This window comes from Harpegnathos saltator, unplaced genomic scaffold (assembly GCF_003227715.2).
Source record: "Harpegnathos saltator strain DR-91 unplaced genomic scaffold, Hsal_v8.6 scaffold33, whole genome shotgun sequence".
Taxonomy (NCBI): Eukaryota; Metazoa; Arthropoda; class Insecta; order Hymenoptera; family Formicidae; genus Harpegnathos; species Harpegnathos saltator.
In genome coordinates this window covers 1,545,570-1,561,702 of record NW_020230128.1, presented here as the reverse complement: position 1 = coordinate 1,561,702, position 16,133 = coordinate 1,545,570, and the positions used below count along the sequence as shown (strand labels likewise).

General features: G+C 40.3%; 1 protein-coding gene across 7 annotated transcripts in view; it reads left to right on the top strand.

The window, feature by feature from the left end:
• Fife (regulating synaptic membrane exocytosis protein fife) overlaps positions 1-16,133 on the top strand; it is a 174,872-nt gene that overhangs the window by 149,971 nt on the left and 8,768 nt on the right. For all 7 annotated transcript variants that reach the window (XM_025300137.1, XM_025300134.1, XM_011143115.3 and 4 more), the window contains 4 exons: positions 11,209-11,387; positions 11,765-11,980; positions 12,341-12,669; positions 13,832-14,017. In XM_025300137.1, coding sequence (XP_025155922.1) covers positions 11,209-11,387; positions 11,765-11,980; positions 12,341-12,669; positions 13,832-14,017 — 910 coding nt within the window. The remainder of the gene's footprint in view (positions 1-11,208; positions 11,388-11,764; positions 11,981-12,340; positions 12,670-13,831; positions 14,018-16,133) is intronic.

The following is a 16,133-nucleotide window of genomic DNA, read 5'->3' as shown; positions in this document are numbered from 1 at the left end:
AGCACACACCTAGGAGCACGAGTGATTAAAGCTTTCGGTTTTTTTTACAATTTTAAATGCCGTTTAGAATAACGTCGAACTATCGATATAATCGCTATAAATTTACGGAATTTACGGAATTTGTTCCGGAGTTGAAGAATAAAATTATTTTTTTGGGTCCTTCGCTCCTCCGTACATTTTACATTCCGCACATGATTGCTTGTTGGATCGAATATTAGATTTTAGTGGAGGACACAAGAAGAGAGAGAGAGAGAGAGAGAGAGAGAGGAGAGAGAGAGAGAGAGAGAGAGAGAGAGAGAGAGAGAGAGAGAGAGAGAGAGAGGAGAGAGAGAGAGAGAGAGAGAGGGAGAGAGAGAGAGAGAGAGGAATATATCTCATGTGCAAGATTAAATTATCATTAAGTTTGATGATCGTAAAAGTCCAATGTTCCTCCTAATGCGATCGCCACAAACGTAATACATTCAGATATTCCTCAAGTATTCAAAGGGTCACTCTCGTTCACGGGATAATCGATTGCTTCTCTCGAGACGGCGAGCGAGCGGAAGCGAAAACTCGCACGGCTTCTAGATATTAAACACGAGCTTCAAGACGTAGAAGCTTTAATATGTTAGGTACAGTTGCAGAGAGCGAAACGATTGTAAAGCGCGGAGCGCAGGAAGGTACTGAATCTGTTAGCGCATTCTTAGATATATATTGGGTGTTTTGATATAAAAGCATACATATATCGAATTAAAAGTTAATATTATTCAGCCGGCGTATGAATACGTGAGGTGAATCGTGATCTACGGTTACGTCAAAAACTGGCGTCAGTCGATCTTGTGTAAAATCTTCCGCCGCAAAAATCCTCGTAAAACTGCGGGCGTATATATCCACTAATTTTCCTCTCGTCCGAAAATTAAAAAAGCAAAAAAGTAAAACCGAACGACCAAGAGTATGGTGGCCTGTTATTTCGACCTCGGACAAATCTTGAGGAGATCGAAAAATTCGACCCGATCGAGATCGAGAGATCGACCCGCTCAGATTTTGACTTCGCTGTGTGTCGCCTGTAATGATTGACGCGGATCCGCTTGGACATATCGCGCACGGCACATCGCGCCAATCTTCTTGACCGGTAAATGTAAATACTACTTGATCTATACTAGGACTTTGTTAAGAATCGCTATATCTCGAGCGACCAAGTTTTTGCAGTTGGGCCGCACTAAGCGTCCGCAAGATACAAAGCTTGTTCAAGTGCGAGACGTGCGTGTCCGATTTCGAAATTTTGCGAAAGATTGGTTCAATATATCAACCGTGCAAATTCCGTCGAACTTGAAGGACCAATGAAGAATCTCAAAATATAACACTATTACAGGCTATTGTACTTTGATGCATAGAATATATGAGATGAGCAAATATTAAGTAATGTAATAGAGATTAATGTGTAAATGGATAAGAGAAACACCATATTTTTATTTTTACAATAATTTTCTTGTTTATTTTAATGCTGGAAATCTCGATGAGATCGAAAGCTTTTAAAAGAGTTGAAAATAAAGAGTCTGCGAAAATAACAGTCAAATAATAAAAAAGATAATAATTGTGTCAGCAACAAAGATTTAAACTTGGAGTTCGTATAATAATAAAACAGGAATAAGAAGATAGGTTAGTGCGTTTTAATAAAATTAAATTCACGGCTCAACAAGTATTATTATACGTATGTATAAATCAGCATTTGTAAAATTCACTTTATATTTTCAAGTCGTTATTCATAGTCGTAATTTGTCTGGGATTATCTTTGATAACTAAATACTAATTAAATACAGATTTATATTCATGGACTGTTATTCCGCTGTTTTTATCGATATTTCTTGTACGAAATAATAAATATAGATACGAATAATTATAGATTTATGTGTGAGACTATAATTACTTGTCAAATAATAACAAACTACTAATACCGGCCTAAATTTCGATGTTTGGGTGTTTCTTTATTCCCGGCAAGTTCTATCAAAAACTGAAATATATAGCTCTAGTTTAATAAATAGCTTAGTTTAATAAATGATTCGACATACCTTGAAACACATCGTTGTCTGCGCTCCGACGTCCCGCATCCTTCTGTCCTGGCTTTCCGAACCAGGCATCCCGGCTGCTCTACTGTGGCACTGATACTGACACTCGCGTAGATACGATTCGATCGAAGACACGTTGAATAACGCGATTCCGATTAAGTATTTAATCCGCGAGCTTGATTAAATATTTCAAAGACCGACGAAATATTTTAATCACTCGAGAGGGAAGTGGTAATATGCCGATACACGTACTCCGCGGCCCGCTCGGTCGCTCGGAAGCTCGCGGGACATTATGACAACATTCGGAAAAGCACGCGGCGCGCGTTAGTAAGTTTGACCTTGCGCTGCGTTCCGATATTCATTCAGCCAGTACTGAAAATCTATAGTATACGTGACATAAACTATGTATTTTCAGTATTTTCAGACAGTGAATATCGGAACGCAGCCTTGAAGGTTCGCAATGTTTGGAGCGCGTTGATTGTACGGTCCTTTGACGGTTAGCTATTGACGAGAAGTGACACACATGATCGTTTTTGCTTCGATTATTTCGATACTCTCACGTATCTTATATACTTCTCCGTACTCAATTGTTATTACATTACATTTTTGTAAAATATTTTATCGGCTCTTGGAATATTTAACTCTCGCATTAAATAACTCGCACGTTTGACTGTTGCGCTGATCTTCATTAATTTATTTCAATATCTAACTGAAATTCAAATCGTTAAAAATACGGCGAATAAATATAATTTACAATGTATATATTCATTAGTTTATTTTATTGACTCCCTATTGACTATAAAATTGTACGAAGTTGGTTATGTTTTATACACAAATTAGTGAGACACAGCGATATTATAGCGTCGATTTATACAAGCCAGTTCAGCATGTTAACACGTATTTTTTAAATTTATACGAATATCAGTGTCACGAATTAATATCCGGAATATCATGATGGAACAGCCAGGAGAGGAACATTAGATTGGAAAGCCAGAGCAGAGAAGAAAACAGATATAGAAAATGCAGGACGCTGAGATACGAACAGCGATACATCATTACCAAATGTATAGATGTATATTTCACACATATACAAAAGCACAATAAAAAAATAACGAAGAAAAAGCACAATTTGTTGTTATATTTCTTCATTAATTATATTTGCCTATTAATCTTTATTAATTTATTTAATATTCGCTTATCGTAAATATTCTATTTGCAAATTAAATAAGCTATACAATTAATACGTTACTCGTTAAAATTAAGAGTAAAAATTAAATGCACATAGAATATTACGATTATTGAATATAGGATATAGAGAGAAAATGGCATTAAATAACCATTTGTTGCATGAAAGTGGAATAACAGCCTGTACAAAGTGTTTCAAGTTTAACGGAATTTGATTAATATGAAATCAAAATTTTGCTTCGAATTACCTATAATATTGACAAATAGTGATTAATTTATCGAAAAAAAGGGGATATCAGGTGTTTTTATCTGTTGTAAAATACTTGATACATATTTAAAACTTGCAGTGATTCAAGTCATTGATGCAATTAACAAAACCGCGATTTTAATTCGCGACTCTCATTTTATCACTGAACGGGAAATATTTATGAGTTATATTGAATACGTTATACTATTTTACGTTTTCATGTTAATCTTCTCTTTTTATCTCTTATACTTTATCTTTACCTTTAATCTTCTCTTTATCTTTCATCGAGATATTTTGAGGAAAAGAAAAATACTTCAAAGTGTGTGTAATCTTCTAGAGATTCTGGAGAGGAGATTTCGGAAGGAAATGGCACTTAATAATTTTCTAAATTAATCCTTCGTATCTTGAGTACGCACTCTTCATTTGAACAAGCCTAGTATACCTACAAATTTCTACGTTTATGAATGTTAAAGGATCAAACAGTATCCGTGTAGATTCGGATATATTTAGGAGAAATTGTGTGTTTTAAATACAACTATCGACTAAAAGTAAGACCGCTAACGTGCGTAGAATTAGACGTTTCTGATAGTTAGGGCGTAAATTTTTAAACCTCCCGTTTGTATCTTTCTTTCTACCACTATATATTTTGTGGAAGGAACGTTGTGCTACGCGTACATTTATCGTATGTATCATTTGCCGTGAAATAATCGAGAATGTCTGCGGAAGTATGTATGCGTGCAATACCGAAATCGATGAACTTTGTTGATTATATATTATAATTTTAATTTATTTACGAATCCCTTTCGACACCAGTATATAAATAAAGACTATATATGCCAGACTAAATGAATTTAACAAACCAAACGATTTTGTGGTGGGCACAACAGTATTTACCATAAATGCTTTTGGTATTCCTCGTATTTAAATTTTGAAAATGATGAATTGAAATGATGAAAATGATATGAAAATCGCTTATCACGTTTTAAATTACACTTAATGTGATAGTGATTAATTTCGCGGGAGATTTGAAAGGAATTTATCCGTCGTTCATATCGGTTGGACAGAATGTAAAGACTAAAAGAAAGGAATGATATTCTGTCTCCTCCGATTGAATGTTAAATTCCATGCTGCACGACAGAAAAATTTGCACAGGAATAAATAGCATATGAGTACTCACTGTCACTCGATATCGTAAACCACCTGTGATCCTCCATTATGGTGATCCTTCCATGCTTCACAATGTTTCTCGATGACTGCAGTAAACCTGTAACACAAATTAACAAATAGTTTCAACTTTAGCAATAAATGATAAATGAAATATATACTCTACGTGAAAAAGTTGCGAATGAAATTTGAAAAGTGACTGAAAAAGGAAAAAATTCCGCACGGGAAAATTGATGTGCAGGAGGCAACGTATGACCGAACAACTCATAACAATGTATAGATTGATGACATTCGTTCAAAAGTCGACAGAGTTCACCGATGATCGGACTAGTTCGACGAGCTTTTATCACATCGTAAAACACAAACTCACGGTGTTGTACACCGAAATTCTTCTTCGCGCCTTGTACGTCCCGTCGATGGTGGATTCTTAAGGAGAAAAAGACGAATGTAGTCGGACTTCCAACGTGTGCATTATTACTTAGTAGAGTTGCAGAGCTGGCGCTCGCGAAAATCGATATTTCATCCCCTGCATATGCGAAACGTGCAATCGTACATGAATTCGCCTCCAGTGAAAGATAATATCAGTCACGATTTTGCTAGATTAATAACTGGAGGCAAGAATTCAAAAATTATTAAGTATCGCGATGTAAAGAATTAAAGAATGTAATATATCGTTTTATTAAACGACGTTATAATTAGTACATTTACTTATAACTGAAAGTATCATCGGATGTAAATTTTATAACTGTTAATACCAGTTAATGCAACTACCTACTTTTAGGGTTAACGATTTCTCCGTTAACGCTTTATCGATTTCTCAGCGCGAGCTCTACATTCGCGGCGAATATCTGCTGATTTTGTATATTATATTCCTCGTAGACAGGCTCGAAGCTTACAAAGCGAATCACAAAATATGCGTGAAAAAATGTTTGCGTAATCGGTGCTTTGTAACAAGACAAGCGGAGCTTAACAATTAAAATCACACCAAGGCACAAAAGACTCGCCTTTGTATTGTCTTCGAATCTCTTTGCGAGGGACTTCTCTACTTTAAAGCGACTAAAATCAGCGACAATCCGCGATAATTACGCGCACGTCGTCTCTCTCCAGAATCCTTCATTGGACGTGAGGTACGCGGTGGCAAAAAAAATGAAGGCAGCACGAGCGTGCCCGTCGCTTTCGTGAGAGAGAACGAATGTCACGCTTTTCATTTTTCGTTTCACGTGAGAGAGGCAAGACGCGCCGTATGACGCGCATACACCGAGAACGAATTAAAAAAGAAATAAAAAAGAAAAAAAGAAGAACGATAAAAGAAATAAAAAATGAGGAAACGGAATAATAATGAATACTTAAAACGCACAGCGCGAAAACGAAAGTGTCAGTTGGGGCGAGTTGTGTCGTTGCTGTTCTCCTTTCTCTGCTTCATTATTAAGCTCGCGCGGCACTGAACCACTCTCGCGGACTAAAATCGCCTGGAAGCGATCCGTCGCGAAGCACTCGTGTCAAACCTCTCACTTTGGCTCCATATCCCGCGCGAGTTTCGATGAATCGGGATGAACGGAAGGGTGTCGGGCGAATTTAATTTATATTAATATCGAGCATATTATGCTATCGAATGCACTGAGCGTGTTCACTACAATAATTTTACTTTTAATCGGATTTACGATCAACTTGTCAACAGATATTACAGAATTCGGATATTACTACGTCTAATCGAATGTTACAATTAGTACTTGTCACTATAGACGTTCATAGTTTGGGAGTTTTCAAATTTGAAACGTTCCCGAGTGGTACATGCGTGAAACGTTAACGCTGCTAAATTTAGTCTTCCCTTGTCGTTCATTTATTTTGTATTTTTTTTTTTATATTTTCCTCACTTATGTGCGTATCTTGCCTTGTGATCTGATTGTTACACGACATGATGAATTTTGAAACAACTATGGATGGAACATCTGATAAAACAGATAAATCTTCTCCAGGATCCAAAAACCGTCATCTGTATTCTCTAGAAAATGACATTTAATTTCCGTAATCTAATGATACACGTGTAAAAATGCAATATAGTTTTCAATTCTTCGCGAAGCTGCCACTCGACACCATTCCGGACCTTCTCGAAAAGATTTATCCCGAATTCACAGCGAGATTCGTCCTCAAAGTGATCTCAAAGCCAAGAAATAAATGGAAAGGAGAAACGGCGGGAAAACTAAGGAGATTCTCGCGGGAAGCTCGACTATATGTATACACGGAGGCTGTGGCACTCGATCTTTCTTTACGTAATTTACCCTGCTAGAGAAAGATCATATATATGTATAAATGTATATCCATCTACGTCCCGCTCTCTTGCTCACTCTTTCAAACTGTTTGTTCCTCTCATGCTTTCACGCAGCTCTCACACTCCTTCGCTTCTTTCTTATTTTACATCTCGTCCAGTTAATTTCTTCTCCTTCCACTTTTCTCCTCCTTTTTCTATTCTTCTTTTTCCTTGTGTTTTACTACATCCTTATTCTTCTCACCCGTCCCGAAATACGAGTATATCTCACGAGAGACTACACGAGACTCCTTTCTGGATCTCTACACTCTGCTCCGTTTTTTACTCTACGTTATTCTAAGTAACTCCGTTACTTTCGCCCGTATGTACATACTCGATGTCATCTCTACATTTCTTTATATATTATACATATATATACATATATATATATATATATATACATACATATACATGCATATGCGTAACTGTGTCTCCCTATATATACCCGCTGACAAAAAGTTGACTGAAACGTATAAAACACACGCAAAATAAGAAAACAGAAAAAAAAGACAAAAAATGATGAGATCAGAGATAGGAAAAATGCGATAGACGTGCTGACGAAAGAAAAATGAAAAAAAATGAGAACAAAATGTAAGTTGTCCATGTTGAACAAATTTAGCATATTGGCCCTCCACGCTACTCTCTCCCAACTGGCACGAATTCTAGTTGTACGTTAGCGTTTTTTTTTTCTTTTACGGCTCGTTTCTTACCTCTCTCTTTCTCTCTTCCCCTCTCTCTCTCTCTCTCTCTCTCTCTCTCTCTCTCTCTCTCTGTGTATTTCTTTCTCTCTTCACGTAAATACTAAACACGTAATTCTATATAGCTCTCTATTTCTATTTTTTTCATTCTTATTTCGTTGTCTAGCTGTCCGTCTCTGTTTTTGGTTTTAGTTGCGAGCGCAGACACACGTACACCAAACTCGTCCTGAGTGATGCACAAATGCCAAACGTCCGAGCGCATTAATAACCAATATCGATCGCGATTGCGACTGGCCGCATCGGCGTGGCTTCGGCGTTTAAGGGAAGCGGGGTAGTTTTTTCAACCCTTTCGATGCTGTTAGATCTCATGGTGGTGCGTTGACGATGTTGTGTAACGTACCATACGCGCGACTTGATGGTCGGCAGCTTCGTTTCAATCGATCCTATCGCGCGTGTGCACACGACGCGCGATAAATATAACATACATTTGAGGCAGCTCCTCGTGCATTCGATTTTTATCAGAGGGTGGGCGGGGGTTGAATGCGAGAGTTTTCAACGTGAATGTTTGATAACCGGCCATACGTGTCAACGAAGAATAATCTTTGACGAATACAACGAATGAGCGTTTTCTCGAATCGCTCGGATGGAAACGCGGGCGTTTGGTTGTCACGTCGTACCTTTCCCTGGTATACACGAGACGAATGCGGATTTACGGCGATCCGATGGCGAGTATGACGGATAAATTTCCCGAGAGGAGGGAAAAGAACATTGCGGAATATTGTTGTCGCGAAATCATCCGCACGTTATACCGGGGAAAGGCGCGCGCTCTGGAAACAATTGCAGACTGACATTGTACATGAACGCTTGTCGCGTTGTCCTTCTTTGGCTTCAACAAGATCTGTGCGCATGTGAAGATCATGAAGTAGACAGTAGTTGTCGCAGCGATGATGCTTGAAGTTTGCAAAGTTTGCAAAGGGAACGTTATGAATAAGGAATGTGTGTAATAATTGTGCGAATAATTATTGATGTTACCGTCTGATTACCTGAACTCGTAATAAAATAATGAATATTATTTGCATATTGATAATTTTTACATGATCGTAAATAGCATGATATTAATGTATTATATCAAAGTGATGCAATTTCTATGAATCTTACGTCGTCGTATCGATGATTATTCAGCGGCAACGTTTGTACGACGCGACGAGCCTATCTTGACATATAAAACTATTTGAAATTGTGAGGATAACAAAGTTGGCAGTTAAATTGCTTTCGCCGTGATTTCTTCTTGGAATCTCATCGCCGTCTTCATTAAAATTCATTTTTCACTTTCTACTTTAAATCGGGATAAAAAGATTCTCTCACCCTTTCGCTTTTATCCGCGATAACTTTTCCATTTCCATTACCGACTGCATCCGTTACTGACAAAGATCGCCCGTGAAAATCATTTCCGAGCACAATATCGGCCGATTGTTAAGTATCTTTTTGTGCCATATTATTCGTACACGCGCATGTAAAAGATAATATACAACACATACTCATCCATTAATGTAAATTTGCAAACTTTGTGCGAATACTAACGAATTTTACTTCAGCAATGAAATTGTAATTTTCCTGACAGTTTCATTGTCAGTTAAATTCTATGCAAAATCTGTGTATTTCAAACATGTGAAATGGAAATCCAACTTTTGAGGTGTGACGCACTTTAAAATTACTCCCAGTTTTAAAACTGCCGCTGCCTGTCGGGAATAATATAAAAAGCTAAAATGAACACTAAAAAGTTTTGAGCTGAGAATAGAACGCGGCATTTCGTCTTAGATGTTGCAGCGTTAAAACAAACGATGAAATTCCGGTGACTTATGATCTTCAATATGCTCATCACTGCAGCGTGACTTGTTGCAGTCGAAGAAGCGCGTTGCGACGACACACACGTGTGTTTGCTTGCGTAGAATGAAACTCTCTCAGTAAATGCATATGTAAATACGTAGCGAACAGCTTACAGTCTGGGAAAACCGTACGTGAAAAGAAAAAAAAAAAAAAAATTTGGACGATTTATGTTTTCGCGGCTACGACGAGACACGGAGACGGGCAAGGATGCGATGCGGAGAAGATGTAAGAGATGCTGTGGAAACTGGAAGAGAATACGAGGAGAGGCGAAGAGGACCGAGAGGAGGAGATATAAATCGTCGATCGTAGCGATAAAAGAAAAAAGAGAGAGAGAGAGAGAGATTAATGAGAATTAACGGAAGGATAAGGCCCGCTTAAACGAACGTTTTTCTTGGCTGTATCGCACGCTTAGGGTTGTAGTCCGATAATATGTCTTCCCGACGTTAAACGCTTAAAACGGCGAGGATAACGTGCTCTAATTCGTATTTTTCTTGTTATACTCTTTCGGGCAATTTATTGTTGATCGTTATGCAATAAACAATATAGAACCATCGCTATAATTAGACATAATTAAAAATACTTTGACATTTGTATGTGTTCTTTCATTTCGTCATTAATGAGCACTTCTTCCGCAAATATATTTCCACGCTGGAAAAACGATTCTCAAGAAATAGAAATTAGACTCGGAGGAAATCCGGGAGTCTTTTCTAGGACTACACCCCTATGCACACACGATTACACATCTATAATTGCTATGCTACGACACGGAATGAGTTTTGACACGAATAAAGCTGAACCTCGAGGACTGCTCTTAGTTTGCCCATTCTTCTTCTTCTTCTTCTTCTTCTTCTTCTTCTTTTTCTTCTTCTTCTTCATCTTCTTCTTCTTCTTCTTCTTCCTTTTTTTCTTCGTTTTATCTCCTCCAAACAAAACTCCACCGTGAAACCGCTTGTGCATGCAAAATTAACTTTGCTTCCGGCTCTTCACCGGCTGTGGGTTACCGGCGAGTGGGGCACGAAGGTTCCATTAAAAGACGTGAGGAGCTTAAGTATCTATAGCTAGATGCTTTCCGAATCGAAATTTCTGTTTTCCATTAACCGTGCAAATTTCCTTGAACTTGGAGGACGAAGAGAGTATCTCGAGATATAACTCTCTGTACAAGTTGTTGTCTTTCTTATTACAAATTGTTACCCACTACCGTTTTCTTCATGTTCAGAAAGAAAGATTTATTTCAGGATTATCTAATATTCAACTATTTTAATATTCTCTAACTACATGTAATCTTTATATTTAATTTCAAACACGGTTTTCATTCAATTAATTAGTGAATATATTTTCTGATCTCGGATTATTCGATTTATTCGATATTCCCAAATGAATGAATAAACCTGATATTCTGTCATATATTGATGTTGCGTCATAAAGAATATTTTAATAATTTTCTCCATTATTTCCATTAATGTTATATCTTTGCGCTCAAAAGCGCGCAAATGCTTTTGAATAACTGTTCACTGTGACAACAACTTTTATCAGTCTGTTCGCTTCAGCGATTTCGCGATAGCTTTGTCGAAATTATGGAAGAGAGGAACGTCCGTTATCACCCGCCGGTGCAGTAACTTCGGACCAAGTCAGGTCACGTAGCGCGGAGGAGCTTAAAACTAGCATCCGATATTTTAGGAGCAAATAGCGAAGGAGAGGCAGGTGAGCGGTCGCATACAGATCCAGGTTTCGTACGAGGCGGAACGCAAAGAATTGGTCGTCTCGTTTTTTATGGCCGACGACTTGTGCGCCCGGGAAGACACTGGATTCGGCACCTTGCCGGAGGCTTTTGCCAAGCTCGTCCTTGTGCCACCCTGGTAAGTCTATGGTCATCCCCGTGGATATACTCCCCGGTTGGATATATCTTACGCTGGACGTGTTGGTCGAAACGAAATCGAATCCCGATCTCCCGCTAAATTTATTACGCGCCGAGGAGAAATAACAGTCGTAAATTTGCCGCGCGATACTAAGAAAATCCGTGTGCAGAATTCGATGGCAGCCTTTGCACAGTCGTATAATGCTGAAGAGCAGTTTCACACAAACGATTAATCCATTTATCTTTCCTTTCCTCTCCGCTCTCCTTTTTATATTTCCTTCGAGAGCTTCGCGCGTCCGAATTAATTTCCTGCATATCCATAAGTCGCGCTGCGACACTGTCCATACTGAAATGATTGATCACCAGTTGCCTTTACAGCGGCGATCCAACTCCACTGAGGACCATAGTGGCCGAGCCGACCCAGAAACCTATCTGGAACGCTACATTGTTCTTCACCGGAGTTCCCGGCGAAAGCCTGATGGAACGTGCGATCGAGGTGACTCTCTGGGATTATTGTCCTGATGGCGATAATGTGTTCCTTGGTGAATGCACCATCAATGTCCAGCGAGCGCTCGAAAATGAGAGAGCGGTCTGGTAAGTGCATTTTTCAAAGGACAAGAAGAATTGAAGGACTCTTCGTCCCCTTAGATGCTCGGGAGGCACAATTGCCGCAATTTGGCTGACGTTACTATTACGACAGAACTACCCGATGAAATGCTGACTGCAAACTGCGATATATAGTATGGGAATTACCGTAAATCGACGGAAAGTAATTTTCAACAGCCTACAACATGACTTTATTACGTGTGAGAGACTTCGCGGGAATACAATTTTCAGATATCCGATATTACGCACTCTTCTTCTTTCTGTTGTCGAATATTTGCAATGTTTCTCTTACTATCATTCACATATTAAAGTATAGCATTATGTATGTATACCCGCGTGAAATTTCAGGTATCGTCTGGAAGATCCGCGCGGACTTCGAATGGGAAAATCGCCGTACTGTTCACCGCGTGGCTCGCTGTCGATGGACGTCGCGCAGAGGTTGCTGAGAAAAGAACTGCGCGATCGTAGCTACAGCGACGACACGCAGAGCGACAGTGGCAGTCCAGAATTTGGATATCTACACCCGGACCACGCTTGGCACGCCAACTCTAGACGCGGTTCCAGCCAGTCCGAGCAGCTCGAGGTCGAGCCGTACGAGCTCAACCGGGATTACAGCAGATCCCTGCCGGGTAGCCGCAGGAGCAGCTTCCAAAGTCAGGCCGGCACTGATAGCAAACGTGAGTGTCAGAGATTCGGGCAGAGATTCGAGACGGGTCATTTTCCTCCACGCGAGACAAATCGCCGAAGCGGAAACGTAACGACGCGTCAGTAAGGGGATTTTGTTCCTTCGAGCAATTTTCATTCAGTTCCTTCTTCCGCGGGAATTAATACGAGAGCTCTTAATTAAAGGAATATTTAACGTCAAAGTCGAGTCGCAAGAGTGTGATCTTGCGAGCGAGAGAGAATAAAGGCGCTGTTAGTTGAGGCGCTTTACGATAATAATCAGCGTGGTCGTACGACCGGAGAATAATAAGCGACAACAAAGTCTCAAGTTTAAATTGAAATCTTAATTTCAATTTCATTTATCGAATATACGATATATATAGTTGGCGTTAGGAAATCATTACATTTTTTTCTATGGCTTATTTTCGGTATACTTCCGAATTCAAAGTAACAAGTAATTTCATCCGGTAATGGTGATTCCGTCAAGCGAGAAGCTCGATACACACAAGTAAGAGGAAACAGAAGGAAAACCCGGAGAAAGTCAGAAGCTCGGGAAGCACGTTTTCCAAAGACCCTCTTATCGAAACTTTCGATGTGGCTCGCGGACACTCGACCTAATAAATTTCGTCCCGCTTTCCCGCCGCAAGCTGGCTGCTCGCCCTAGTCAACCGGCTCTCAGTCTTCTCCTCCTTTTCAAATACGTCTCAAGGATGTTAACGACAGTGGCTAGCCGCGCGATGCGCTATTGTTGGGTGGTCTCGAGTGTGCTTCTTGCAAACTCTTGGCACACTTAAAGTAACAGCTTCCTCGATTATCACTAGCTATTCGATTACCGTCGCTTCACGGGGCGCCCGTGTAACGCTGTAAACAGCAAAAATCGATGCACGGCGAGCTATGCGCGATAGCCGGCGAGCGCCAACGTTTAAGTAGCGTCAAACGAGCTGAGGGATGACAGCGTTATAAGCATCGTTTCTTTAATAGAAATCACACCCGCGTAATATAATACCTATTTAATTATCGTATCGAGCGAGGACGACCTTCTGAAATTCAATATTCTCGCATTAGTTACGCTCCAGTTCACGGGCTATGAATAGAAGATGCTACGGATCTCCAACGTCGTAATCTGATCCGTCAAATTCATCATTTAAAGGCCTAATCGATGAAACACTTGCACAGGTGGAAGTATGGGCGAAGTCGATGCGACCGCCGTAATGTATTACAATCGCGATCGACGACGGAGCTCGTTCACCAGGCCTATGAGGGACCCGGAGGAGATCCTGGAGGGTCTGCGGTCCCTTAAAGCAGTCAAGGGCGAGCTCAGCAGGACCATGAGCCTCTCCAGCGACAAGAGACGCGGCAGCCGTGAGTATAAACGTTTCTTTGCTTCTCTCGGCCATCATTTCGCTCGTCCGTCTGTTTGTTTGTCTTTGTACCTCTCCATTCGCTCGTCACACCAATCTGCGCGATTCCATTTTTAATGCTACCACTACTACTACTACTACTACTACTACTACTACTACTACTACTACTACTACTATTACTATTACTACTGCGATTTCTACTTTCTCTTCCTCTTCTTTATCACCGTTACTATGTCGTTTAACGTATCGCGTCACTATCACCTGTCCGACCGAGTTCGAGTCTCACAAATGACGCCCGTCACATCATAGTCTTGCATCTAAATGTATGTAAGTGTGCGAGTGTGCGTGTGCATTTTATCTGGGTGTTTGTGCATCGTCTCACGTGTGACCACCCCCGATCACCCCCGTTATGTGTACGTTACGCCCGTGATCATCCGCTTGTTTAATTCTTTTTCTCTCTTGGTGTTTTCCACTTTGTCTCAATTTCTTTATTCTTCTTTCCTCCCTCAGTTCTTTGTGATTCCAATGATACATCGGCCTTGTCTTTTTAACATCTTTGTTCATATTTAGGCTTTAATTTAAGCACAAACGACAGCTTAGAAAAGATTCCGTTCAATTTTGAGTACTGATGTGTTGAAGATCGTGTCGTTTGCGCATAAAAGAAAATATAATTTAAATAAACCCATACAATTAACGATAACTTGAAGAAAATTTCAAGGAGAATTTTGAAACAAGAGCTATTAAATAAAAATAACATTGCGAAGATTCTACATATTTTTGTTTTCACGTTGCTACATTTTTACGTTACATGGCAAGTGTGTAAAAAAAAAGTATGAGACAATAATCGCGTTATCGAATAAATTTCATGACATAAAGGAATACTCAACACATTCTTCGACTTTTTTAACATAATATATCTCGAGATATTATCGTACCATTTAAATATCTCGCATTCTCCCCGCTCCCCCCGATTCTATTCTGTGAACCGACTCTCTTGATCGTGTTTAATATTATTCCACCATCTATATGTTTATCCATATCGTATGATCATTATGTGAAGCTAGTGACTTTCCTCCAATTATTCTACCAATTATTTCTTCCTTTTTTGCGGATGTCAATGCAATTACTACTTATCTGTCTCGCACTATATATCACGTCCCGTCGACCCAGCGCGGTTTGACCGAGCGAACATACTCGACGTTCGGAGGAATTCATATTCGTTTGCTAAACGCCATATCGTTGTCAGTTTATCGCATCTGAGTCAGATCTGAATCAAAGCGAGAACAGCCCGACCTGGAAAGGACTTGGACGTGACTCTGACGCGAGATTGGATCGATTTCGGATTCTCGTATCCAACGTCGGCCATGACGATGACCGTCTTCGACGCTTTACGCCTTGCGCTTCGTCATATCGTCGCTTTCTCATCGTTCGCACACGCTCCGGCGTGTGTTAATTCAGCGATTTCGTTTCCGAGTTAGACCGCGAGAATCTCCTGAGCAGAACTCTGTCGAACCGACTGCCAGCGAAGAAATTCGCTGCCGATCTCTGCCGATCTCGGAAGACCCATCACAAAACGGGTGAAAACGGAATCGAGTGCAAGATTGAAGAGACGAATTCATTCAGGCCCCATCGAGACGATCCATCACGCAGTGTTCCGCTTGGATTTGCGAAATTTCGCCTAGCTCGTCGATCATTCCCCATCTTTCTTTTCGTCTCGTGCAGTCATCGTTCCGGTCGAGCGGAGCGTTAGCCCGAGTTCGGATCCACTCGATCGAAGAGTGTGCTTCCATCGAGCATAATAACCACCACCGTGCCGTCCATCCTCGCGCCTCCATGCCTGTTTCGCGCTCTGTTTCGGAGAAGTTGCTGCTCGTCTTCTCATCTCTCAGCCAGCCAAAGACAACGCGTTCGCAATTTTGTACCTTCTGCCCCTCTGTGTTGCGATTACTGTTGCCCCGCTGCTGCCTGTTGCTGATTGCTCGTATCGTCTCGCCAGCCTGACAGTAATGACTCGAGTACCGAATCTCTCTCTCTGTCTCTCTCTCTCTCTCTCTCTCTCTCTCTCTCTCTCTCGCGCTGCGCTTCGGGCTTTCACGAAAGACGAAAAAGAGCAATTA